The sequence below is a fragment of the Vanessa cardui genome, chromosome 2 (genome assembly GCF_905220365.1).
Source record: "Vanessa cardui chromosome 2, ilVanCard2.1, whole genome shotgun sequence".
In the NCBI taxonomy this organism is placed as follows: Eukaryota; Metazoa; Arthropoda; class Insecta; order Lepidoptera; family Nymphalidae; genus Vanessa; species Vanessa cardui.
In genome coordinates, this window is record NC_061124.1 from 8,546,673 (window position 1) to 8,574,448 (window position 27,776).

Below are 27,776 nucleotides of genomic sequence, written 5' to 3' on the forward strand. Positions count from 1 at the left end.
ATGACGAAACAGCGAGATAAAGTTACTTGTGCATTATTAATATTAATATACGTTCATCGCAAATACGCTACAATAAAAAACTAGTTATTAATATTTCCATTCTATTTTATTGCTAAAGGGCACATCTTTCATGTGTATCTTTTATTTAACCCCATATTTCGTCTTTTTAATAGATCAACACATCAAAATTCTAAGTGAACCTTTTTTGAGGAACGCCACTCGCGTTGACATTAGCTATATGTTAGGGAAAAGGTGTTATAAGCAGAAGCCGCGCCGGAAAGTGATGGAGCTGGGAAGAGGATACATTTTATTTTATTATTCTTATTAAAATAATAATAAAATATTTGGATGTATGCAGTATAAACTGTTACTTTAAGTTCTATTAAAATGCCAACCTTTTTCTATGATTAGGATATCCACAAATGCAAGACGCGATGGTCCAGTGATAATTGAATGTGCCTAATTTGTGGTTATAATTCATCAATTCTTGACGCTTGGCGATATCCATATGCATGTGTTGTATGAAAATCTGCCACATATATATTTGTGCACCAACATCTATTATTGTTAGTATTTATAGCACATTCAAATGCTCGAGAATGAAGGCTCAATAAAATGTTATATAAATGTGTCTTTAGGATTTTTTTCCGAACAATAACGAGTCACCGCTGTCAGACGAGACCGGTCGGATCTGCACGAAACAGTTTTTCTGCTTCACTCGGTTACGTCTGAAATGTTTTATGAAACAAATTGTTGTTTGAATTCATTAAATATTTCATTTAATTTTGGTTGTTGAACGTAACGACATTAATATATATAATAATTATTAACATTGTAAAACGCGAGAAATCGACGCTGGTCAATACTTGTTCAAAGAGTTATTATATGCTAGGTAAATGTAACTTTTTTTTGCGACCTGGCAAACGGGTAACTGTAAATAGACAGCGTTACATACAGACATCGGTGCTGTAAAATATTAATCAATCCTGACATCGCAAATGAATTCTGCTAATGCCTTAATTCGCACGACCTCATTCTCCCATTATTATTAAAAAAAATTAAAATAATATTACATTCTCTTAACTGCTCGGTGAAATGTGATGAATCTTCTGGAGTAAATTTACTGAATATTGATTTTGCACGATTTTATAATATTATGTATAATTTAATTGTAAGAAACTAACCAGTCAGAATTTTTGCCAGGTTTTTCTCAATGAAATTAACATTTTGAACCTTTGGTAGCTTTAGATTTAATTTAATCTTGTTAATTGATTCAAAAGTGCTTGTAAAAGCTTTCTCGATTCAAGTAGATTTTTTGATTTGATTTGATTTGAACATGTATTCTCACAGAGCAATTTATAATTACTATTTAATAAATTAAAATCTCATATTAATTACATCTAAATACGTAAGGTGCATTAAAGGTACTACTGAGTTTCTTTAAGTATTCATATTTCAAATGGGTGGTAGCTATAAGTTTAACTGAAGTATTCGTTGATTATTATATACATTATATATAATTGTATGTAATGTAACTCAAGAGTTTGTCAATTTTTCTCGATAGAATTTGCATCCCGAAATTTAATGTTGTCTCAAAAATACTTTAAGATATTTCATATCTTTAAATAATTCTTAATTAATCTACATATTTAAAAAATAACTAATATTAAAATCATATACTAACTACCAATTCTTTCAACATAAATAAAGCTTTATACAGAACAATATTATTTATATTCTCCTTTATTTATATTTTCTTAATACAATCTTGGATTTTAGTTTAGTGTTTAGTTTATGTGAATGTAAAACATGTCATATCTGCGATGCCTTACATATTGTGAATCCCGAATGTCTATAAATTCTCTGTTTGGAATTTACATAACGATTGCGAGTGGGCGCAATCAAATTCGAAAGTCGTATTTTATTTGGCTCACCCCTATCTTTTGGACCGGTTGTCGGTTGCTATTTTCGGGTCCGACAACTTTATGCAACTTGGCACGACCGCAGCCATTAACTGTATCCATTTATTTCGTTATTTGCTCAGGATTATGCAAATAAAAATCAACAAACTGATATTTAAATGGGACATGAGTTTGTATTCTGGTTCGTTACTTGTTGAATATCCGATTCTTGTTTTGGGATCCGAATTTAGTAAAGTTAAACTTTGACGCTAAATTTGATTAGGATCTTGGCAAATACATAAATTCATCATCAGATATTCGTGATCCATTGCTGGACTTGGCCTTTTCCAAGATGCTCTGTTCTTTGCCTTCCACATTCAGTCCGATCCGCTACCATTTTCATATATAAGAATGTATAGTTAATTTAAAATTAGATAAGCGGATTTCCGCAGAGCGCATATAACATTAAGAATTTCGTTGTTGTAAATTATAACCTCATTGAAAAATGTGTTTACCACACAATTGCATAAGATATAACTCGTCCAACCCATGGTCCTAAACAACTTTCGCGATCCGGACCGAGTATAAGAATATCGAATCTTGGGAGACGCACTCGGTACTTACGATGGCTCTTGCCCAAGTGTGCTCTTCGTTCCTGATATTCTTTGTCCTGTCTGATCTTTGACCACTCTCCGCTATTGGGGCAATACGACAAAGTCACACTACGTCCCTTTCGAGCGGTCTATTTTATTTACTCTCTAGTTCCTTCCTTTTTGCACAAGATATATTGTACTCATAATTATGTGTCACATAGGTGCCCGCTATCCCTCATAATCAAATAGTATTGAAATACGGTACAACTGGAGTCCGGCCGAGACCGAAAACTGCCAGCTACTTTGGGTTTGCAAAGGAAAAAAATATATCAATCTGTTTATATAAGATTATATGAAAAAAAAATCAACGACCTTAAGCCATTTTCAGTTGAATATTCTGTATTATCTCATTTTAATAACATTCTTGTATTAATATTCAATTATATAGGCGATTGATATTAAATTACCTATTAATTAAGCGGCCGACTAATCTAAAGCGATATTATATTTTGATACTGTAAATTTTATTTCGTTCGTCAAAATACTCTTAAGGAGAATTACTTTAAAGGAAATTTCTTTGAAATGAAGATGACAGTCATTGTAATATTTATTTATTTAATAACATTTCGTATTATGATGATAAAGTCTAAGACCAGCCAAGTCATTCAGTATTAATAGTCAGACTGTATTATAGTGTACAATATTTTGCACAGATAAAACACAGAGAAGTGCACCTGTATATACGCAAAACTTATCCCCTCGTTTTCAAAATCCAACAAGAATGAGTGTTAGGAATGAGTTTTGGCGCAAGACCAACGGATTTATATGCTTTTTAAGACCTGTAATTGATTACACTTAATACTCACAGTTAGTGGTTTTTTTTAATTATTCAAATATGGAATCTTCGGTATAAATATAGAATAGTGTGTTAAGTGTATGCGCTTGCTAATATTTAAAAATATGTTTAACTATTGTCATAATTTTTTGACAACCTTTGGTTGGTCTAGAGATCTTTTTGTTTCTTGATGTATTCTTTTATCTGTGATACCTACGGTTGGTTTTTTCCGTAATTATTCAGTCGTATCTTGTTTTCAATAAATTTGTTCATAGTCATCATTTTATTCTTGTAAAATAAATATATATACTGGCAAAATTGCCACTTGATTTTTGCCAATTACAAATGCATCGAAAACGTAACGTAATAGCGTTACGTTATTATTTTTATTTGTTCCCATTAAATAGCGCTCTTCGCCGATCACGACAGCGTTCTCGGTTAAAGTATTTTCAATATTCAGTGAAGTTTTCTTTGTGATTCGGTATATCTATTGTTCTAGAAGTATTGAGTTACCAGAATTCCTTCTAGAAACTCGCATATAAAACTAAGAACTTTTCAAATTCATTCCATTGAAGTTTGTAAATTAAAAAATAGTTCTACTTGTACTCAAACTTTGCTCATCGTAGTGAGGTATTGTACTTTATCATTTAAGAAGAGAGTCGAGATGGCCCAGTGGTTAGAACGCGTGCATCTTAACCGATGATTGCAGGTTCAAACCCAGGCAAGCACCGCTGATTCATGTGCTTAATTTGTCTTTATAATTCATCTCGTGCTCAGCGGTGAAGGAAAACATCGTGAGGAAACCTGCATGTGTCAAATTTCATAGAAATTCTGCCACATGTGTATTCCACCAACCCGCATTGGAACAGCGTGGTGGAATATGTTCCAAACCTTCTCCTCAAAGGGAGAGGAGGCCTTTAGCCCAGCGGTGGGAATTTACAGGCTGTTGTTTGATTTAAGAAGATCACTTCGGATAATATCATTGATGCAGTTTCTTTCATTGTTCCTTTATATTTTGTATTATAAATGTTTGTGTAAGTTGTGTATCGGTAAATGTGTGTACATTTCATGCGCAATGGTCCGATTCAAGAACGAGTCTTCGCCATTGATGTAAAGACGTCGTTTAGACATGTCGGAGAGACCCTCCATGTTTCACATTGGAAAACTGAAAGGAAGACTCCTTCGAGATCTCTAAAACCGAGTGAAATAAACAAACATACTCTATAACTGTCAGTGATGGATATTATATAATGTTTTGTATTATACATTGATTTCTAATTCTCATAGCTTTCAAGTTTTCATTTATTCTGAAAACACGCATGAGGTGTGGTACAGGTGTCGACTAGTTCAATAGTTCAATCGATAGTTACGAGGAAATCACAGCTCCTTCATTTATAACTAATTGTTTTGTATAAATGAAAAACAAATTATAGTCACGTGGTTTCTCCGGCGTCCACAAGCATATACATACATGCCTAGTATGCAGTACATAGCGTAGCCAAGCTAAACATATAAAAGTATAAATTAATTAAAGCCGATTTTTCTAGATTTTTTATGCCTAATAAATGCCGAACAAATGCGACACGTGCATATTTGGTCAGACGCGATTGTTAAAACTCAAATATGTGTGACTTTAGCTGGACACTTGGCAACCCCAGCTAGCGTGAACACCGCTTTTCGTCAAAGCTCCGGCTTCAGCTAGCTCTTTTATATAAACATTTTCAAATATGAATCAGTTTTTATTAAAGAGCACTTTAATTTAGTTCACCGTTACATTCTACAAGAATTCTGTCCTAACTATTCTAACTTTTTTAAAATTCTAGTGAAAAATAGACTAGAATCGAATCATGCACTTTTAATTTTCATTACTCGGCCAGAGACTATTTCACTTCACGATGTTCCTAGTTTCTTAATTTTCTCATTTGTCCGTCGTTCTATGCTTGAATCATTCATCCCTATATAAAAGAATATATATTAAGCTTTTAGTTTACTATTGATGATACATAATCTTATATTATAAAAACATTGTTCTTATAATATTAATTAATAATCCGTCTAGTTCGAGCTTGATCGAGTACCTACAAGCATGCAAACATATATACTTTTAACGTAGCGAATATTTTTAAAATATTTCACTTATAATATGTAATATATTATGGTATAGGTTGGCGGACGAGCATATAGGCCACTTGATGGTAAGTGGTCATCATCACCCATAAACAATGAAGGTGTAAGAAATATTAACTATTCCTTACATCGTCAATGTGCCGCCAACCTTGGGAACTAAGATGTCCCTTGTGCCTGTAGTTACACTGGCTCACTCACCCTTCAAACCGGAATACAACAATACTGCGTACTGTTATTTGGCGGTAGAATAACTGGTGAGTGGGTGGTACCTACTCAGACGGGTTTACACAAAGCCATCTACATATAATATTATAATCATTAACCTATTTCTAAAATATCTTAATATTGATGATATCGAATGTAATGACTAATATGTTTGCTTCTCATGATAGATGATGAATGTTAAATAGAAAAAATAACGAGACTACGTAAGTAATAAATTATCTTAGAAAGTATATAACTCAATGTCTGAAAATACATAATGTGTAATGTGAAATGATAAATTTCTCAGACTGTTAATGTCTGTTTTTATTTATTTTTTACTTTGAAACAACATATACAACATTAATTCTTAGATATTAATCAATTTAAATTAATTAAGGTGTCTAAATATCCCACTTGATTTAAACATTAAATGCATTAAGTAGTTACTTTATTTAAACGTTTTTCAGTATTTTGAAAATGTGAGAATGAAAGTCAGAATGTTGTAATTATTAATAAGAGCTCTTGAACGTGACACTGCCAGATAAAAGTCGCTTTTCTTGCCTAGGTTTTAGAGCTTATTTCGTTATACCAGTATATGTTTTAAATTGGTGGATATTGAAAATTTCACCCATTCGAAGACGGGGCGGGTTGCTAGTTACAAACAAAGTAGTAGTTTCCGAGTATTTATATTTCGTAAATGTCATAAGTAATAAAAAAACTTAACACACATCTATGCATCTATATTTAAAGTTTAATTTACTTTGTTTTAATAGTTTCGTGTTGTAAGAGATTAAAGGTATTATTTACTCGAATGTTAAATATATTGACACAGTGTATAAGATAAAAGCAAAGCTACTTTATGTAATGGCCCGTAATAATTATTACGACACGTTAAACATGTTATAGGGGAACGTAATAGTAGGTTTTGCGACAAGAACATTTATTTGTTATGCCGTCAATTTTAGGAACAGCGGGAACACAAAACCGAAACTTGCAAATGTATGGCGTATTTTTCAATAAAAAATGTATTTACACTTTTATAATACGACAGGATATTATTATATAACAAATATTATACGTGAAATAGTTTACAAAGTATTTGCGACACGTTTAATCAAGTTTCCCCCTTTTTTGTAGGTACACAATAAAATAAAATAATAAATAATGTATATATTTTTTTAATATTTGTGACGTACCCAAACACGCAAAACAGACTGGTAGGATTATGGTTTTTTTTGTGTAAAAGTAGAATAATTAACTATGTATGTATTTGTTTTTTTTTTTTATGTCCAAGATTTAAGTCGATATTGGATGTATTGGAGGGATAAATATTGCTCTTCAATTACTTGTTTTTTACTGCCTTTTGTACAGTTTTAAATTCATATAAATATGATACAGTAAAATAATGTGTAATTTTTATGTTTAAAATTTTTAATGCATACCTACACTATGTAAATATATAAAAATAAAAAAAGGCAAAAATAATGTGATTAAATTTAATCAAAATTCAACGATGATCAACGAGCTCTTTTGAATCGTCGTGTACAAGATTAAATACAATCCAAAGGGTCGGAGCTACCTCGTAAATTCTACTAGAAATAACTGGCCCGAAATTCAGTACTCTATTATTGCTAATTCAATATATTAATTTCATATGAATCAATTTATCATATAGACTATATAAAAATTAACGAATACTTAATTTGTATTTATATTTTTATCTTTTATATTATAATTTAGTTTTGTATGATTTGACGGGCGAAATATACAATTATTAGTTATCACAGAGTACGTAATCAACAATATTCTAGTAACGAAAATATTCCATTGTTAAACGTCAAAGCCACTTATAAAGTAACGTCAGAGGGGGATTTAAAAATTAAAAGCTAATGGCGCGTTTTATATAGTAAACACTTACAATGTTTTTAAACAATAAAAGGTAGGACTTTGTTATCTATAAGTTATCTGTTACAACATATAAAATATCGCGAAATTGTGTGTTATTTGTCTATTTATTTGGATTATATAAATATAATTTAATTATATTTTATAGATCATGGATTAATTATTTGTCTAGGTAGGATGTCACATCACAAGAGAACTAAAACAATAGTAACAGCCTGTGAACTTCCCACTGCTGGGATAAAGCCTCCTCTTCTATTAAGGAGAGAATTTGGAACATATTCCAATTTCGATGAAATGAAGGAAAACATCTATATCTATAATCATATAATATATAATGCATGATACATGCAGGTTTCCTCACGATGTTTTCCTTCACCGTCGAGCACGAGATGAATTATAAACACAAATTAAGCATACATATATATATAGTGGTGCTTGCCTGGGCTTGAACCCGCAATCATCGGTTAAGATGCACGCGTTCTAACCACTGGGCCATCTCAGCTCACAACTAAAACAAACGTCAACTTTATTATCCTGTGTGCGTGACAGGTACGGAAGACACGCGCTAAACTTTACGCGTTTACGGACGTATGACCAAAATTTTGTTTGACGCGTTCTCAACTTTGACAGCCTGTGTAGACGTATAAATGATCTTACTAAGATTTTTATAAGCCCTCTTGGCACAAATAAAAGCAAAAAAAATCTAATATATCAAATCTCTATAATAATCGTCAAGATACACTTTCACTCCGAAAATTGGTAATAAGTGGTCTTTTCTAATGTTTGATTGTTTTTTTTTTATATATTTCAAAAACGTATATATTAAGTCTCTTTAATTAAAAGATTAAAAATAAATGAGCATGAAAAGTCCAACAAATATTAGTTTCCGCATAATAATTACGATAACACACTCGTTTGATATTTACAAATGGAAAAATTATACAAATGCGTGCGTTACGACGCTATCATACATATTGTTAGTGTTTGCGCTTGAAGTCTCGATAATCTGCACTTTTACCCTCTTTTCATAGCACTTGTAATAAAATTATCATACGAATGAGTTCCCATGTGAACAACTTACGTCATATTATTTTGGGGCTGCACAATAAACTTGATAGTGCCTGAACGCTTGTTATCGCCAAAATATTAGTGAATGAATGAATGACTTATACTTTATTGCACACCACAAACAAAAACAAAAAAAAAAGAAAGTAACACAAAATTAATAACATATAAAAACGTAAAATATTAAAAAAATTACATCTATTTTCTATCAAATAAATATTAATGTTATAAATTTATGGAAATAACCTAATCGGTATTTTTATTTACAGGAAAATTACATAAAATTTGTAGGAGGATTATTTGAAGCTTTTAGTCCAGCATTAATCTTGACCGGAGCATAGTCATCACTATTTAATCAATCCCAGTCAGTCAGTGATTTATAGCGCAATGAACCGAATGCTTAAACAGTGAATACAAAGCATTTGATAGGACAAAGATTAAAAGGTCTTACATTAATTACTTGTTAAGATAATTGAAAAATTAATTTTTATATTGAGCTGAATTTTTAATTCAATTCATGAAAATGCATTTATAGAGAATATTTTTTTTAGTTTAAGCGGTCGTTCGACAAAGTTTTATTTGTCCGATGTTAATTGATACGTTGACTGACTGACATTCGATTACGTGAAACTGTGCGATCCGTATTTACAAAATTGTTAATTTATTGCAACTTTTTTTCCAATATTTGTCCCATACAGTTTTGAATGATTCATATGGAATTTTTATCATGCAAATACAAACGTCGCTCAAAACGTTAGGAGTCGCCTAAAGGATATGAGACCAATTCAACTCTAGGCGTTAGACTTTTAAATTTTAAAAACATTTTTAAATTTCATAAATCATAGCCAGCCCACAGATATATTAAATTGATTATGCCATTTTAATAGAAATTTTAACGTTTTAGCATCGTATAAATTTTAAAAATGCTTATTGCGTTTGACAGAACATTTCTTAGCTTGGTTGAACAGAAGTCGTTAAGAGTTATTGAATAAATTACAGGGTGATTAATTGACTATTAATTACTCTACCGTTTAGCACCTCGGTTTTGTTAATTAAGCTTCCCTTAAAGCAACCACAAATAGTTCAATCATACTTGAAATTTAATTTAAGGAAAGCGTTTGACTTTTTTTATTCAATCTATTTTGCGTGATGAGGGTAAAACTTCAAAGTGTATTTTCGCAAACAGGTAACTTTCGAATGAAAACCTTTGAAGGAAAAGATTAAATTCGAATCTTTTGTTATTTTCGAATATGATTATAATTATAAAACTTTAAATATTTTTTAACAAATATAATGAAACTATTAGAACACTCTAAAGTTTTCCACGATGACATTGAGAAAAAAATAAAACAGTTTTTCTTAATTTATATTTTACAAGATAAAAATATTTTTTCTCGTGTCATTCCCAGAGTCTAAGCTGTCGTGTTCAACAGGCTAAATAAAAACTCGCCGTTCCGCAAAAACCAAGACAATATGCCGCGAAATAAAAGACAACGAACGGAGTTAAAAAAAAAGATTGTCTTTACGTTTCAGTCTATGATAAGGTTATTTTAATTACCCGTCTTTAACAAAGCACGAGTGTATATAAAAATTACAACAAACACGTTTGATTAAAGAGCTTTCAAGTACATACGAGGTGCTACCTAAAAGCTGTTACTTTGAATGATGCCCTTCTCTAAGACTGACGATATTATTTTATATTAAATTAAGATTGAAATTTTCAAGTACGCTATATTTTAATCGTTAACACGAGCTAGTCTTTGATGGGATCGCTTATTAAAATTGTTGTATGTTGCTTATCAAAATAACGCACCTTTCAAGTCTCTAGTTTTGTTCAATAAAACGAGCCAAATTTTAAAGACTAATAACGACTTTATTGGAAATTAATAAAACTCACAGAAGTTGAAACAAAGTGTGCTTTAACAGAAAGCTCTTTTGGAAATCATTATTATTTTATTGGGAAGTTTATACAAGTAATACAAATTCAAGCAGTTTGGATTGTACAGAAATTTTGTTAATAATTATATTTTAATTTTAAATATGCATACGAGTAGAAAGATTTGTAAAAGTGTATCTTAATCAATTTGGATTACTAGGAAACGTAAACTTTGAAAGCTAATAAAACGGAATAAAGTATGTGTTACGTGATTTAATAATACGTGGATTACAGTTAAAAAGATTTACGGGAAAGTAAGTGTGAAATATAGTAAGCTATGGGATCAACCTCGGAGCATTGTTATGTAGAATAGTGCGCATGTACACCGTAAATAAGACACATATAATTTAAAGTCAGTTTATGAGTGGAAAGTATGAAAATTCATTTCGATGTCACGCTGGTTTTTAATGAAATAAATGTACATTACGTACGTTTTTTAGTATTTATAATGTTCCCGAGGCCCCCTGTTCAAGTTCCGGGTTTGATCCTTTTTCGAATTGAGAAGTTATTGATATTTATTTATCCAAAAATTCTCAGTAGCGGTCCGTTATGAGTTAGGAAGTTGAAAGCCAAATTAAACATCAATTTACAAATACTTTTAATTACATTAAAAACCCTGATACAATAATCATCTTGTCCTTTTGTAAGATATTTATTTACTAGTTGTGCCCGCGATTTCACGTGCGTTTGAATTGAACTAAAAAGTTATTGTTGTAGCCTAAGTCACTCCTTATTAGAACAGCTTTCTGCCAGTGATGGTTCGGTCGCAATCAGTCCAGCCGTTTCAGAGATTAGGGGGAACAAAGAGACTGACAAAATTGAAAAAAGTGCTATCTTGGTGTATGTATCGTGTATACATACATATGCATTTATTAAAAAGCGGTTATTTCACTATTACAAACAGACACTCCATATTTTTTTATATGTGGGTAGGTAACTAACTACAGGCACAAGGGACATAACACCTTAGTTCTCAAGGTTGGTGGCACATTGACGATGTAAGGAATAGTTAATATTTCTTACAGCTTCATTGTCTATGGGTGATGGTGACCACTTACCATCAGGTTTACCACTTACCGTATATATATAAATATGCATTTATTAAAAAGCAGTTATATCAATATTACAACTTTGGACCACTGTAAATGTATGAAATACCTTTTTTAACCCATATTCGGGCAAATAAACTATTATACAAACAGACACTCAAATTTTTTTTATATGTATGTAGGTATCATATGTCATACATCGGAAACCCTGGCAATAAATAGTAACTAAATCAAAGGTACCATTAAAAATCGCAGACTTATAAAAAATATAAATTGTGTAATTATTATTTGTTCCCCTTTCGTGATCGAAAAAGTCGACCTACTTTGACGAAGTTACTTTTAATTAGTCAATTTTTTTTAACACAATTAAAAACTCAAGTTGTTAAGTTTAATATTTCTATAACTGATAAAATCTATTTTAATGATTTAAAATTTTGTTTTCCTTAATGCTCTGGTAAATAAATTAAATATGACTTTTAACATACTGTTGTATGTTTTAAACGAAATAAATTTATAGATGAAATAAAAGAATAAAATATAAATTATTTTACTCTAATATAAAAATTGTACTGTACTCATTTGTTATATTATGTGTTTATATTATTATACTCCTATATGTTAAAGTGCAGTGTAAAAGATTTTTTTTTCTGGCGAGGTAGGTATCGTATGCTTGGATTATACATATACCTAGGAATACCTATATATTATTGATGAAAATTGGATTAAAGTTTGATGAGTGGTTTTAATGATTGGTTTAAATGTGTGTGGAAAGTAACTTTGTTCCATGTCGAATTAGAACGCTACATTTTAAATTGTAAAATATCAAGATAATAATTAAAACATATCATGAATCCAAATTAACTTGACAAAGATCTTTATCGTGAAAAGTACAGTAATCTAACGTACACTGAATCAGCCACGTAGGTGCTTATATAATCGGTGGTTAAACACGTATTAACACTAATTATATCTTGTTAAAATCTAAGCACGTACGGCATTCAATAATTATGGCGTTATTGACCATCCTATAATACCATTAATGCAACAGATAATATAATATTGCGCATATTGTACCAATAATCTAGGCGCTTTAATTGAATAATTACCTAGGGACGTGATAAAAAACGGATTATTTATAGAAACTACGTAAATAACTTTGTTGATTAGACTTTTCTCTACTATTAATATATATTTTATTATGAATTAGTAAGGATTAATAAAGAAAGTATAATTTTGTATTTCAATATAAATATTCTTTACGCTGTGGAAAGTTTGATAGATTATTATGTGAATGTTTTATTACCACTTTAATGAAAAAAAAATCATTTTCCTCTTATAACTTCGCCTTCCAGGCAAGTTTTATACAGTTGTGAGCTGTTAAGAAATACAATTTACATACAATTCAACTTTGTCAGAGTCGGGCCACAAGTTGATCGTAATTATTAAGGAATAAACTTATTAAAGACAAAGCTTATAGCATATCTATGACGAGAGACAAACACCAATTAATAAAAAAAAAAGTGATGTATGCTACTAAGTCTAAACTATTTATTCATATGTTTTTTTTTCTCAAATTGTCGATACTGATTATGGTCGATTTTCGAACAATGACACTGAGACACTGATATTTTATGTATATTATGTATATATATCCCATCAAAAATATAAATGAGAGTCAAGTTCAATATTAAAATATGTGATTGTTGAAATACGACAAAATAAGTGAGATTTTAATGTGTGCCAAGTTCATTAGTCAGGCCTGAAATGTATTTGTAACTACACAAAATATCATTTCTTTTTATATCTTAGTTCAACCCAAGTTCTGACTTTACTAGTCCTCATATGTTTATAGATACAAATAATAATTTCTGTTTAAATAGCTATGAACATATAGATCTAACCCAATAGATAATTATTAAATCTTACTGACTCGTTCAAACAAACTCATCAGTTTTATATAATAGCCGCAGCTATACATGACATAATAGCTCACACGTATGCGTTGAGTGAGTGAGTGAGTGAGGGTGTAATGATTCGGATGTAATGTGTCAATGGCAGATTCGATCACCTGCCAGCGAATTGTACGTGTCCGTATTGTTCCATTGACCGGCAATCAGGTACAACGATGTCTCGATTGAAAGCTCTACCGCTGACTCGATTATGCATTAATAGTACCTACTTGCAACCCTAAAGGCGGCTCCTAAATCGTCTTACACCACACTTTAATTAAACCTGATGGATGTTACATTAAATTTACCAGATATATTGCTCTTAACGGCTTTTACATCTTGATCTATATGTAAATCGGTGCCGATTATGATTATTTTTCTAGTGTGTTTCATTTGAAGCTTCATTTAATGGTAAAGTCTAGTTTAATCAATAACTACGCACAGATTACGTATAGAAATTGATGAATTTGAGCAAAGATTGATTTATTTTTTAATTTATTATATAAGATTATTTAGTAACTTATTAGAGATTTTTTTGTGAGTGTGATCGAATGGGTAGGTATTAGAGAAAAAACGTGAAACTTATCACGTTTAAAATGTATGCACGCCAATTTTTTTTTATTTTTTTATTTAATAGATTAGCGGCCGAGAATATGGGCCACCTGATGGTAAGTGGTCACCATTACCCATAGACAATAACGCTGTAAGAAATATTAACTATTCCTTAAATCGTCAATGCGCTACTAACCAAGATATGTCCCTTGTGCCTGTAGTTACACTTGCTCACTTACCCTTCAAACCGGAACACAACAATACTGAGTACTGTTGTTTAGCGGTAGAATAACTGATGAGTGGGTGGCACCTACCCAGTCAGGCTTGCACAAAGCCCTACCACCAAATATCTCATTGAAATATCTTGAGTTATGGTAGCCTAACTGTTCTTGCTTAGCTCAAGACGTTTTTTTTTACAATCGAGCTGTAGATAATATGAATATGTACCCATGACCTTCGGTTCAGACTCACTGGGCCAATAAACCAATAGATTATATGTATATTGTGCAGGTTAATACAGCTTCTGTTAATCATAACATAATTATTACGTGTACTGATCACGATAAAGTACTCTTTAAGGATAATCTGGCTCAACGTTAATTGAATTATTTTAAACAATTTGACGAGTTCAATTGAATTTTGTAATTCATTGGTTAATTAACGCGTTGATTTGATACCATTGATTGATGTGTATTAATCTAATTTGCACTCATAGTGTTGTAATTAAATTAATTGAAGCATAAATAAAATGTTATTTGAAACAATATGATTTAATATATTAATATTTATTTCATTCTCTCTCGCGTTGATTTATTTCACCCTTGTGAAATATTTTGATTCAATAATCGAGAGCCAGAATATTTTTTTCATGCTTTGGACGAATTTCTATCTAATAGGCTACCTTTGAGTTAAATTAAAATATATAATATTGATTAAATTACTTTTTTTAAATGTCATCGATTTTATCATTTTTAAAGTTACCCAAAAGGGAAACGAGACTCATCACTAAAACTCCGCACTTCGCCCGTCTGTCACCAGGCTGTATCTTATAAACTGTGGGAGTAAGATGGTTGACATATACACAGATAATTTCTCTTGCCACTATAACAACAGCTTAATAAATATTTAACGGGGATTCTATACAATAGACATAAAGTTTTTACTGTATTCATAGGTTGTCTGGCAGAAATCGCTACTTAGCGATAAGACCGCCTTTTTGTACATTTTTATTTATTGTTTTTGTTCCATGTAAAGTTTATTGTTTGTGGTGTACAGTAAAGTATATTCTATCTATCTATCTATACTGGTTCATACATGCGCAATTCCAGCATTACATTATTAATCATGTTATACCAAAAAAAAAAAAAAAATATATTAAACTTATCTCAGATCAAAAGTTACATAAAGTATCTTGAAAACGTGTATGGGAGAAACTGGGTCGATAATTAATCATCAATATTTATCAATTACGAATTTGTAGTTCCAAATATTACAAACCAAAGGGCATATCGTATGACCAAAGGAGCAATTAAAAATCTATAGTGTAAATGCCCGTGTTCTAGATACGAAGCTCGGACGGACTGAATTAGGTCATGTCGATCATTTCCCTTTTCATCGAGAGCCTGACATGATACCCGAAATTATATAAATTATACGATATGTTAGTTACCTGTTCGTAACATTTTATACGTTTGTTTTTTTTTTTTCTTAACCACAAAATCATTATGGTCTATGTAGCGATCGTATACAGCCAAGCAGGACTTGGTTATACTTTTTTAATCTGTTTACAAGCATTGGCAGTCTTTGATTAATTGTATTCAATATGTTGTAATGATTTTAATAACACACGACTTATGTTCTTATAATAATAATATCGTTTTTATTTTCGACGGGATGTGTTTTGTTTTCAGTAAAATAAGTAATAATCTAGAACAATGACATGTTATGAACATTCCGTATATATTATTCATTGCTTTGTTCATTCATAACGTGTATTTGGTCATTTTTATTTGAATTCTAAAGCTATTCTGTAAAAACAAACGTGGAACTTTTCTCAAAACACGATCACCGTATCCCCGAAAGAGATAAACGTCTTTATATTTTATAATTATAAAAAAAAAAAACAATTAGAGTGAGATGCGAAGTGACTTCTTACAGAATAGTTATTCAATTCGTTATTGATTAAATTTTTCGCCTGTTTTTTTATTATAAATTATTTAATTGTTTCAGATATATTTACGATTCGCACCAATTAAATAACTCCGTTAATATGGTAAGTACCTATTATTGAAGTATAACTTCTAATCACTCTAATGAGGAAATTTATTGTAGTAAAATAAAACTATACACGAAAGTTTTTTTAATCAGTAATATAATATATATAATATGAGGCAGAGTTACTAATATTTAAATGTAAGTATTAACTACCAGTAGACCCAAAATACGCTGCGACGAATATAAGTAACTGTTTTTGATACTATTTGACGTCCAAACCTCGGATCTGAATTTGTTGATTTTGATACGAAGCTTGAAAGGACAAGCCACTTTGTATGTTAGATGCCTGATGGATAACCTTTAAAATCCGACTGGCGCGAACGATAAAAATGTATCGCAGTCAAAGTTCGGAAAAAAAAAGAATTTTCAGAAACAGGAATTTTCGGATGCTTCATACATTTTTCAACGCGAAAAACGAACCACCGGTCCCAGTGTCGCTGTAGAGATATTCCTGGGTAGCTTTTTGCGTTTCATTAGCGTTCTGTGAATTATTGTTCAAGTTATTACGTCCGACATATTGGAAACGTAAATGGGCCAATGCATCACTAATGAAATTATATACATATTAATTTTATAGAAAATCTTAAAAGATTCTCTAGAATGATATTAATTTTCATTAAAAAATATAAAGTGCTTTAGCTTGTCAATATTTTTCGTCAGAAAATACTTTGAAAAAATTAATAGATATACTGCGAATTTGACCTGAAATAATACAATATTATCTATATTTATAACAAATAACCGTTATTCAGTCTAGTATATAATATAAACAGTGTTACTTAACTTATTACACGTACGTTACGCTTTATAGTATATGGAGTACTCTTTATGTATTAAGATGGAATCTGTACTTTTATATAGCGTGAGACCTAGTACCATTGAGCTATCGACTTTACAATTTGGCCTTTTAAGAACCTACTTTAATGAATTTTGACCTTTTCCAGTCTATAATCAATCAATATCTAACATTCCGACTTAAAGCAATTACTTTTTCATAATAAATATATAAACACAAATTCGGCAGCGTATTTCATTACGAAATTCAAAATATTGTCAATACTTAAATATAGTAACTTAAAAAATATATATAGACGTCACAATTAACAGATTACTTAGTTAAAGTATAGATATTAAATATATTCTTTAACTTAGAGAATAGGATATATAACTTAGTTTTGAGCCTCAGAGTATAAATTATGTTTCTGAGTACAAACCTGGGACTAGCACTGGACCATGTGCTTAATTTGTATGTATAATTCATCTCATGATTGGAAAACAACGTGAGGAAACCTGCACGTGGTGGATGAGAATCTGCCACGTGTATCCACCAATTATCATTGAACCAGCATAATGGAATAAGCTCCAGACCTTTACCTCAAAATGGAAGGGAGACGTTTGTCTAGCTGTGGGATATATTAACAGTTCACGTAGTTTTATTTTTACTTTTTAAACATTCAATATATTATTTTGATGTCAGGCAGTGTGGATAGACTTACTAACACGTAAGAGAAAAATCGTAGGGTGAAAAACTGAAATATAATAAAGAGAATTTCGGTGATCGATGCCCAATTAATAAGTGAAAGGTAAAATTTTGATTGATTTCAAAAGGTATCCGTTACGAATTTATGCTTGTGACATTCGTGTCGCCACGTGACTTTTCTATAAACTTAAGTTCATATCGTAGGCGTATTTTTAGTAACGGTGATTATAAAAAGCAAGTTAAGTGTCCAATCTTTTATATCTATATATATAGAAATGGATGGTGTAAATATGTTATATAAATGGAGAAGCATTTTATATAATTCACTTCGTTATAACGCACCACTAACTGCCGTGCAGCTCATAAACTTCTGTATCGTTCCACCGATCTTTATGAGACTTAGCAGATCTGTTCAAGAACCACAACCGTTGCTCTGTTTAAAAACTGAATAAGCGATAAAAGAAAAACTAATTATGTTCAATAAAAAAAAAAATCTTAATATACATCATGTTGCCAATTCTATATGACCAAAGACTCCATCCGTATTATAATAAAATAATAACAGCCTGTAAATTTCCCACTGCTGGGCGAAGGCCTCCTCTTTGACGATAAGGTTAATAGGAGCATATTCCACCACGCCGCTTCAATGCGGTTGGCTGGATTCACATCTGGCAGAATTTCGTTGAAATTAGACACATGCAGGTTTCTTCACGATGTTTTCCTTCCTTCCTGAATAACCAGTGGTTACTTGCCTGGGTTTGAATCAGCAATCATTGGTTAAGATGTACCCGTTCTAACCACTGGTCCATCTCAGCTATATATCCATGTCATACATTTCCAGTGAAACCTAATTTATACGCTTATATCCTTATCCAGGTTCTAGGAAGGTATATGTCAAATTTCATTTGGATCAGTTCAGTGGTTTGGTGCGACGAGAGAAACAAATAGTTACTGTGGAATTTGTTATATCATATAACTTTCGATTTTTTGTACATACATAGTGGATAGTTTGTTCTAGAAGTTTAGGATAGTTTTATTACAAAAATAATAAAAAAAATTATAATCACGTGATCCATCAATAATCAATTAAAAAGTCTAAAGTAAGTAAAGTAACAGCCTGTAGTTTTCCGCTGCTGGACTAAATTCTTCCTCCTTTTTTGTAAACAAAAGGGTAATCCGTGACACTGTATAATATAATACGTAATTACGCAATATGTCATTCTCGATCGGTAAAGCAGATTATCGCTCGTACTGAACGAACGAACGAACGAAAATAGATCTTAAGGTGACGAACCTTTTCTTACCCCGACTGTACCTACGTGAGTGATATACATTCGTATATATTGAAGTAACGGAATTTCAAGTTTAAATTTTCTCATCACTAATGAGACCTCAAAAGGTACAAAACTAGACACTTCTTTTTGCGATTCGAATATTCCAGAACAGTCGAGTAGGCACGTTACAGTTCATTTATAGTTTTACCTCTTTGAACTTGACTCAGATCTTGCAAATCCCCATAGTATTGCTTGATGAAGTCACATTTCGTAAGCATAGTAGTAAAGTGTTGACATTTGAATAGGTAAACCCAAGTCACTTAAAACAGTATTTAAAATAGAATTATGTTTAAAATATCTATGAACTAATATCACAGATATATTAATTAATCATTAGAATAAATGTTCACTATACAATATGTAACGAAAAATACATAAACTTTTAAAGACATATATCATTGTATTATACAGTATATAATTTTATTTTCAGATATTTATTTTTGACTTAAAATAGGAGCGCTATATTTCGAAATACCTTTAATATCGGACATAAATATTCACAATTCTTGGGTTCAAACTGAAACGAGCTTTCAACAGCAGCCTGTAAATTCCCACTACTGGGCTAAAGGCCTCCTCTCCCTTTGAGGAGAAAGTTTTGGAACATATTCCACCACGCTGTTCCAATGCGGGTTGGTGGAATACACATGTGGCAGAATTTCTATGAAATATGCCATATGCAGGTTTCCTCACGATGTTTTCCTTCACCGCTGAGCACGAGATGAATTATATAGACAAATTAAGCACATGAATCAGCAGTGCTTGCCTGGGTTTGAACCCGCAATCATTGGTTAAGATGCACGCGTTCTAACCACTGGGCCATCTCGACTCCGAAACAAGCTTTAATGACGTTTATTTTTATTAAGAAGATTAACGAAGAATCTATAATACAATTATAATGTGTTACTGTAAATTAAAAAGCAATGAACGTGTAGCAAGTACAATGTGTGCACCGTTTGAAATACGTAGGAGCAATTACTTATTGATGTCGAGTTTTACAACTTTGTCGCATTGGAAACTAGTTACGTGTAAATCTGAAATGCATCTCCAAATACTATATTGGATGTCTGATAGGCGTGCTCGGTGTAGTCGATATTTTATTTATAAATTGCGGAATTCTATATTTGAAATTATTAGTTAACATTATAAAAAGAACTGTAATATATCTATTTTTAATATATAATTCTTCTGTACGTTTGTATGTTACTGAACTCATCATGAACGGGTACCGATTTGATGTTTTTTTTTAATTTGTTTTTAAACGCTGAATAGTTTAGGTTGGACCTCTACGCGGCGCGGTTTGTAGTTAAATATACATATATATGAAATAAGTATTTCACCCGTATGGTGCAGGTAATCCATTTATATAATAAAACATAGTGATTACTGATGAGAGTACAACAACAACAACCTGTAAATTCCCACTGCTGGGCTAAAGGCCTCCTCTCCCTTTGAGGAGAAGGTTTGGAACATATTCTACCATGCTGTTCCAATGCGGGTTGGTGGAATACACTTGTGGCAGAATTTCTATGAAATTTGTCACATGCAGGTTTCCTCACGATGTTTTCCTTCACCGCTGATCACGAGATAGTAATATAAAGATAAAGACAAATTAAGCACATGAATCAGCGGTGCTTGCCTGGGTTTGAACCCGCAATCATCGGTTAAGATGCACGCGCTCTAACCACTGGGCCATCTCGACTCAATAATGACATCGTCAAAGTATTATTTGTAATATAATCGATCGTTAATTGTGAAGTTCTATCAATACAAATACATAGAAGTACAACGGAAGTTCAAAGCAGAGGACTTCCGGTCGTAGAGCTACGTCAATATTTGCCTATTTCCGAGCCCGCAGCCGTGTCACTTGTTGCATGTAACCAAGATTTCGGTGAACTTGTTGCTCGATACTCGAACATCGTGTGTTATATTATACTTCGTCTTAAACTCATATAAAGGAACATATTACATATATGTTTTAATTATAATAATTTTTAACATAGATCTTCATGAAATCAATGAAATTTTACGTAATAAATGGTATACTCGACCATCTTTAGATACTTAAACACTCGAATTAAAAGTTTACTCTACACGTATACATATAAATGTTATCTTCCCGCATCTTGAGAATGAAAATTTACAAAATAATGATTTTGTATATATCTAGGTTCATTTAAAACTTGTACTTTACTTATATTACTGATATGTTTGTAGAAAAATACTACCTACTACTACTAGACTTCTAAACGTGACGTCATATCATCATATGGTAACTTTTTTTTTGTTAAGCAAAGGTATTTGTCAATTCAGTCTCTCGATATTTCTTCTCAATATAAAATAATCTTGTGTTTCAAAATAAAAAGTAAAGTCATGATCACAGTACAGACTTTAGGACCATTTCATTCAAAGTGGCCCGTTAAATTAATATCACCAGTCGTTTCAAATATTGTAACGTTATTTTTATGTTGCGTATTAAATCGCTTTACGCAACTTAATACTACTGTTTTAATATTTAAATGGTAATTATGAAGTTTTAATAATCTTGTGTTCGATTTATTTCTAAACGAAATTGCCCAGTATTTGGAACATCTGAATATCGAATGAAGATTGCGAATTTCTTTATAATTAATCACGTGTTTTGCTTTACATTGTGACAAAAATTGTACAATTGCATGAATATATATATAGAATATATGTAGAAATATGAGAGTCGAGATGGCCCAGTGGTTAGAACACGTGCATATTAACCGATGATTGCGGGTTCAAACCCAGGCAAGCACCGCTGATTCATGTGCTTAATTTGTCTTTATAATTCATCTCGTGCTCAGCGGTGAAGGAAAACATCGTGAGGAAACCTGCCTGTGACAAATTTTATAGAAATTCTGTCACATGTGTATTCCACCAACCCGCATTGGAACAGCGTGTTGGAATATGTTCCAAACATTCTCCTCAAAGGCAGAGGAGGCCTTCAGCCCAGCAGTGGGAATTTACAGGCTGTTGTTGTTGTTGTATATGTATGTATGCATGCACTGGAATAGATGGTCTCCTAAAACGGAGTGTAGGTCTGGCCCAGCAGTGGAACTGTTATAGGTCGTTACCCACTTCAAATTGTACTCTTAGTCTTTTAATACACAACAATTTAAAAGATTGAATTGCGTAAATTTGCTTAGTCTTTATAAATCCTAAAGTCTACATCAACTTACCCAAGTTAACTAGTATCAGTTTATATGAGTGAGGGCACGAAGCTTGTTCAAATAAAAAGGTTCATCTAAGGAAATTTATTGTAGGCATTTAACCTGTGAACTACAGAACCAAACGAATAGATAAGATGTAGCTTCAACGATTTATTTGCAAAGTTGAGATGGATTTCGCTTAGCGATATTATTTCTGTTCAGAAAGTAGTAAGGAGTCTGACCTTTGCCTTGCCTTTACAAACCACGAACGATAAATTAGTTCAGAAAGTTTTTAAAAAATATATTTACGAAAAAAAAGGAAAATATTCGAATTATTAAAAAAAAAACATATAAAAACTTTTTTACAATAATTTAATCTTTTTAAATATATTGATAACAAAATATGTGTATAAGTAACAAATGTTACCCATTTAAAAAATAAACAAAAATGAAAGTTTTCGTTTACAGATTTTGTTAGTATTATATGAATATGTATATTGAAAAAGGTTTTGACGTTTAAGGCCATTATGTTTAGTATGTTCATATTATGTAACGTTAGGAAGAATATAAGCATAAATAATTCATCCCTTATTATTCTTTTATGTCTGTGTTAATATTTATCTTCGAAATAGGTGAAGTTTGGGTTTCGTTATCGGTCTTGAAAGGCATTGTTGAACTTTATTTTGATTTCTAAGAAAAATATACAGACGGATCTGATCGATCATAATGTTCTGTTGTTATAATATTTTAATCTTAACAACGTGATTTATACATTGATTGATGAAGGGTATTTAAATCTTAAGGATAAATACATATTAATTACTTACTGAACACGGTATTATCCTTGCTAGGTTTTTAATAACTGATTTTAATCTTGACAACGTAACATTATATTAAGTAACATGAATAAAATATATTATAATCACATCTATCACTTTTTTATGATTGAAAGTCTCGCCGTTAGAAAGTGTTCACCACTGATAGACATGGCCTTTTGCTTACATATCCAATGCGTCACCAATCTTAATACCGATGGTGTAATGTCCCTTGTGCATGTAGTTACACTGGCTCACTTACGCTTACAATAGGAACAACAATACAAAGTGGTTTTGTGCAGAAGCACTTGTACAAAAACCTTCCATCAAATAAATGTGTTAAAAATGAAAACATATGCGATATATTATTTAATTTGTGGTATTAATTTATTGCGATAGATTTAGGGGTGTTGATGAGCTTTATTTGTTAAAATCGATTTTGATGAATAGATTCACTATCAAGAAAGAGTATTTTCTCATATTCAAGTATTCTGATAAGCGCCTTTAACACGTCTCGTTTCAATTATAATACGTATTATTTCTACATTAACCATGTATAATTACATTCATATGTGATGTAGAGAATTAACGTTAAGTGTTTTTAGATTTATGCCTCATTGATTTGATTGAAATCATGAGTCGGGCGAACAAAAAAGTTATTAATTTTGGGTAATTTTTTTTATCAGTGACTCTGTTAAAACACGTGCACTCTCACACACATTATTGATCTTTGATACAAGATTATACAATTCAAAACAGATTACCGCCCATTATAATATGTACCTGTACTCAGTGATTATAAATATAATATTTTATTAGTAGAAGAATATTTTGGATCAAATATTTAATATATACATATTAAAAGAAATTAAAACACACTAATTAATCATGAAATCTCAGAAAATATAGGTAGGTTCCTTATTCGTATAGGGTATAAACATCTGCTATGAACGGATTCTAAGAAACGCACCCCTAAGAGAGAAAATAGGGGTTGGAAATTTGTGTTTCATAGATTTCGTGTGGATAAAGCTGAAGGTTTAGCTAATATTCAATAAAGATTTGTATTAATTATTATCATTAAATAAATAACTAATAAGTTTAAAAGAAAAGTTATTAAAATAATTTTATTGATATAAAATTACTTTCAGAATAATACTTTCATAGTATCACGTCAAATATTCTTACAAAAACTTATTCCAACTTTATTGAAACAAGAAAAATGACGCACAAAAAATAGTATGGCGTGGTATTAAATGTCTATTGTAAAAAAAAGTTTAAGAATAATGAATACACAACAGTATTGACCAAATAAATATGAAAGTAACAATCGCCAAAAATAAAGTGAAATATTTTTACCTACATTCATCATATATGATCCTCCTATTGAAGGAAAAATGAAAACATTTTGGAACAACGCAATCGACCGAACCGGTTTCACAGTGAAGTAGGCAATACCTTTTATTTGCACGCAGTAAGTTATTGCTACCGACCACTAAAATATTATATTTAACTTTGATTAGCAAATAAAATAGGTCGGACCAAACTACAGAACATTTAAGGGCTCTTTTTTAAATTATATTTTTGTAATTAAAAAAAAAAAAATGTGACAGATGTTTACAGAATTTGAAAGCAAAATTAGTTTAAGTCATTAATTATATAAATATTTAAATCTAGCTGTGCCCGCGACCTTGTACGCGTTTGAATTTGACAAAAAACAATTATTGTAGCCTAAGTTACTCCTTATTATATCAGTTATCTGCCAGTGAAAGTCTCGTAAAAATCGCATAGTTGATTAATATTTTTTATTTAGTTTTTTCAAAAGATTTGTCATAAATCCAAATTTTGGTACTGTTTGTGCACACACTTGATCACTGTGCTATATTTTGCACAATATGCTATTCTTTGTTGCGAATGGCCGCCGAGAACGTAATCTATTAGGAGGAAATTATTATCTGCTATAATATTATTAACAAGTAATTAAATTGTCTTTGTCCAAATGTCCAACAAATATAATATATATTTGGGAAATCAATAGTAATCATCAATAGGTATATGATACAAAATAATAACTAATCAAGACTAATATCTATAAAAGTTATTATATATAAAATTACTAGCGACCCGCCCCGGCTTGGCACGGATGCAATGCTGATACTAAATATACTACAGTTTTTTTTTTATTCACATCACATTAGAAACTTCTAAGATTGTCAGCATTTCTTTACTATATTGTCCTTGTATTATATATAAAAACTTTCCTCTCGAATCATTCCATTTAAAAAAAACCGCGTTAAAATCCTTCACGTAATTTTGAAGACAACGAGATGCGACTTTTTGGTCTTGGATAGATATTTTTAGTGTATTACAGAAAGAAAAACAAAGCTGCAATTTGTACCTCTCTATAAATAATTAGCACTGTAACAACAAATCTTTATTCAATGCACTGCTATCCAAATGTATTGCAGCCTTATTTTGTACCTGTAATCTATTGCATTAAGATCTTGTGGTCATTTATTGACTTCGAACCGGAATACTAATGAAAGTATTACTTTCCGGTAGTAGATTATCTGAAAGAATAAGTTATTTACTTTCCCAAAAGGTATATTGTATGAAATTATTTACACTTAAGTTAAGACTTTTAGAAGTTACCGCTTCTATTTATGATTAAAGTGATCCTTTAGAATCTAATTTAATTGTTTGTTTTAATGGCTTTCAATTGTGAGAAACTGGTTAATCTAATTTGATATTACAAATAAATTCTATCGATTAAAGTTTGAAATTTAGAGTGTTATCTAAAACTTTAATTAAACTTGTCATTTCCATTTATTGCTGTTCGAGTTTGAATTGGAATCCATTAGATAGTTTGTTGTTAATGGTTTTTGTATGTGGACGAACCATTTGACTACCTTATGGTCACCACTGCCCATAGACATTGGTACCGTAAGAAAAATTAACCATTTCTTACATCGCCAACACGCCACCAACTTTGGGAACTAAGTTGATAAGGCCGTGTGCCCGTATTTATACAGGCTCATTCATCTCCAAACTAGTACCTCAAAATTACAAAGGATTGTTGTTAAAAAATGTGAAGAGTATTCAATATCGTATGATCATATGCATGTAAGCATTCGCATCTTCCCTGTCAAAACAAATATTACATTTATATGTGCATCTCATAATGCTTCTGAAATTCTTATGTCAAATACATGACATGTTTGCCTACATTTCAAACAATATATGTATCATAAACTCAGTAGTGCTTGCTTGTATTTGAACCTGCAATCATTTCGTTAGATCCATGTTCAATGTCATGACTTCTCTTGACACGCGCTAAACTGATACGTGCTGATATATATGTATAAGTAGTAAGTCAATAAATCTTTCTTGGGGCAAGGTATCCGTTTCTATAATAAAATTCCGCAGACATTTTTAACTTTGCCGTTTCGTTAATTCCAATCGTTTGTAAAAAATACATTGGTAATAAAGGCATATTATTCGATACAAGATTTTGTAGAGGTTAAAAAAGCGTGAAATTAATACCTGTTGACTTCCAGGCAGGATATATTAATTTAAACAATTGTATTAACTAACATGACTTTGTATTTTTTTAAATGGGGAAAAAGAGTAACTACTGACTTTCTTACCGGTTCTTCTCAGTAGAATCTACTTTTCGACTTTACTTTTTACCGGTGGTAGCTTCACTTAATTATTAAATGAGGATTCAAAAGTGCTTGAAAAGCCCACTTGAATAAAGTTTATCAGATCGGCTAGCACCAGGATTGCGTCAGTTGAATAGGTACTATATACTCGAAAACATAAACATTCTACTATCAAAAAGCCCTTTTATGTATATACATACAGTCAATGTCAGCACTGATTATCCATATAGGTCATTTATCTCATCTTAAAAATCTGTTCAAGATTCATGAACAGCGACATTATTGATGGCCTCGCAAGGAAGCGGGGTCGTCATTTCGAGCAATTTAACACATATTTCACTGAAATAAAACATCGAACAAATTGACGGATGCACGAACCTCAGCTCGGCGAGATGATTACACAACGGAGGCTGAGCTTGTTTCTAAAACGGGTTCTCATTGTTCTCGGTATATTTCCACCTGGTCTCAACTAGCGCCATTTGAATCCAACGACAGTTTTTCACACAACAGTATTACATCGTGTAATGAGTTTTGCTGGTATTTTTCTTTATCTCATACTAATTACATAATTTGTTTTAGGCTCATAATGGTCTTACTCTGTGGTTCTAGTGATACTAGTAGACGCCCACGGCTTCGTAGGTTTTAGGGTGTTGATTTTCACGTGTCAGACAAAAAAGTAACCTTTCTTGGAGTTCAAGTTTGCGTCATACCAAATTTCATCTAATTTTGTCCTGAAAGAGCGAAAGATAGACAAAGAGTTACTTTCATATTTATGACACTAATACAGATGACAAATGATCATTATCTTTCAAAGCGTGTAACTATACTTAATAAAACTTACTCGGTGCTTTGTACATACCCATCTGTGTAGGTCCCACCCTCTCATCAGATATTCTACTGACAACTAGCAATACTAAGTTTTGTT

The 27,776-nt window shown here is 31.3% G+C and overlaps 1 protein-coding gene across 3 annotated transcripts in view; it reads left to right on the forward strand.

Annotated features, from left to right (window-relative positions):
• LOC124539797 (diuretic hormone 45) overlaps positions 1-27,776 on the forward strand; it is a 55,948-nt gene that overhangs the window by 15,712 nt on the left and 12,460 nt on the right. For all 3 annotated transcript variants that reach the window (XM_047117155.1, XM_047117162.1, XM_047117169.1), the window contains exon 2: positions 16,346-16,388. In XM_047117155.1, the coding sequence (XP_046973111.1) occupies positions 16,386-16,388 (3 nt within the window). In that variant the 5' untranslated portion in view covers positions 16,346-16,385. The remainder of the gene's footprint in view (positions 1-16,345; positions 16,389-27,776) is intronic.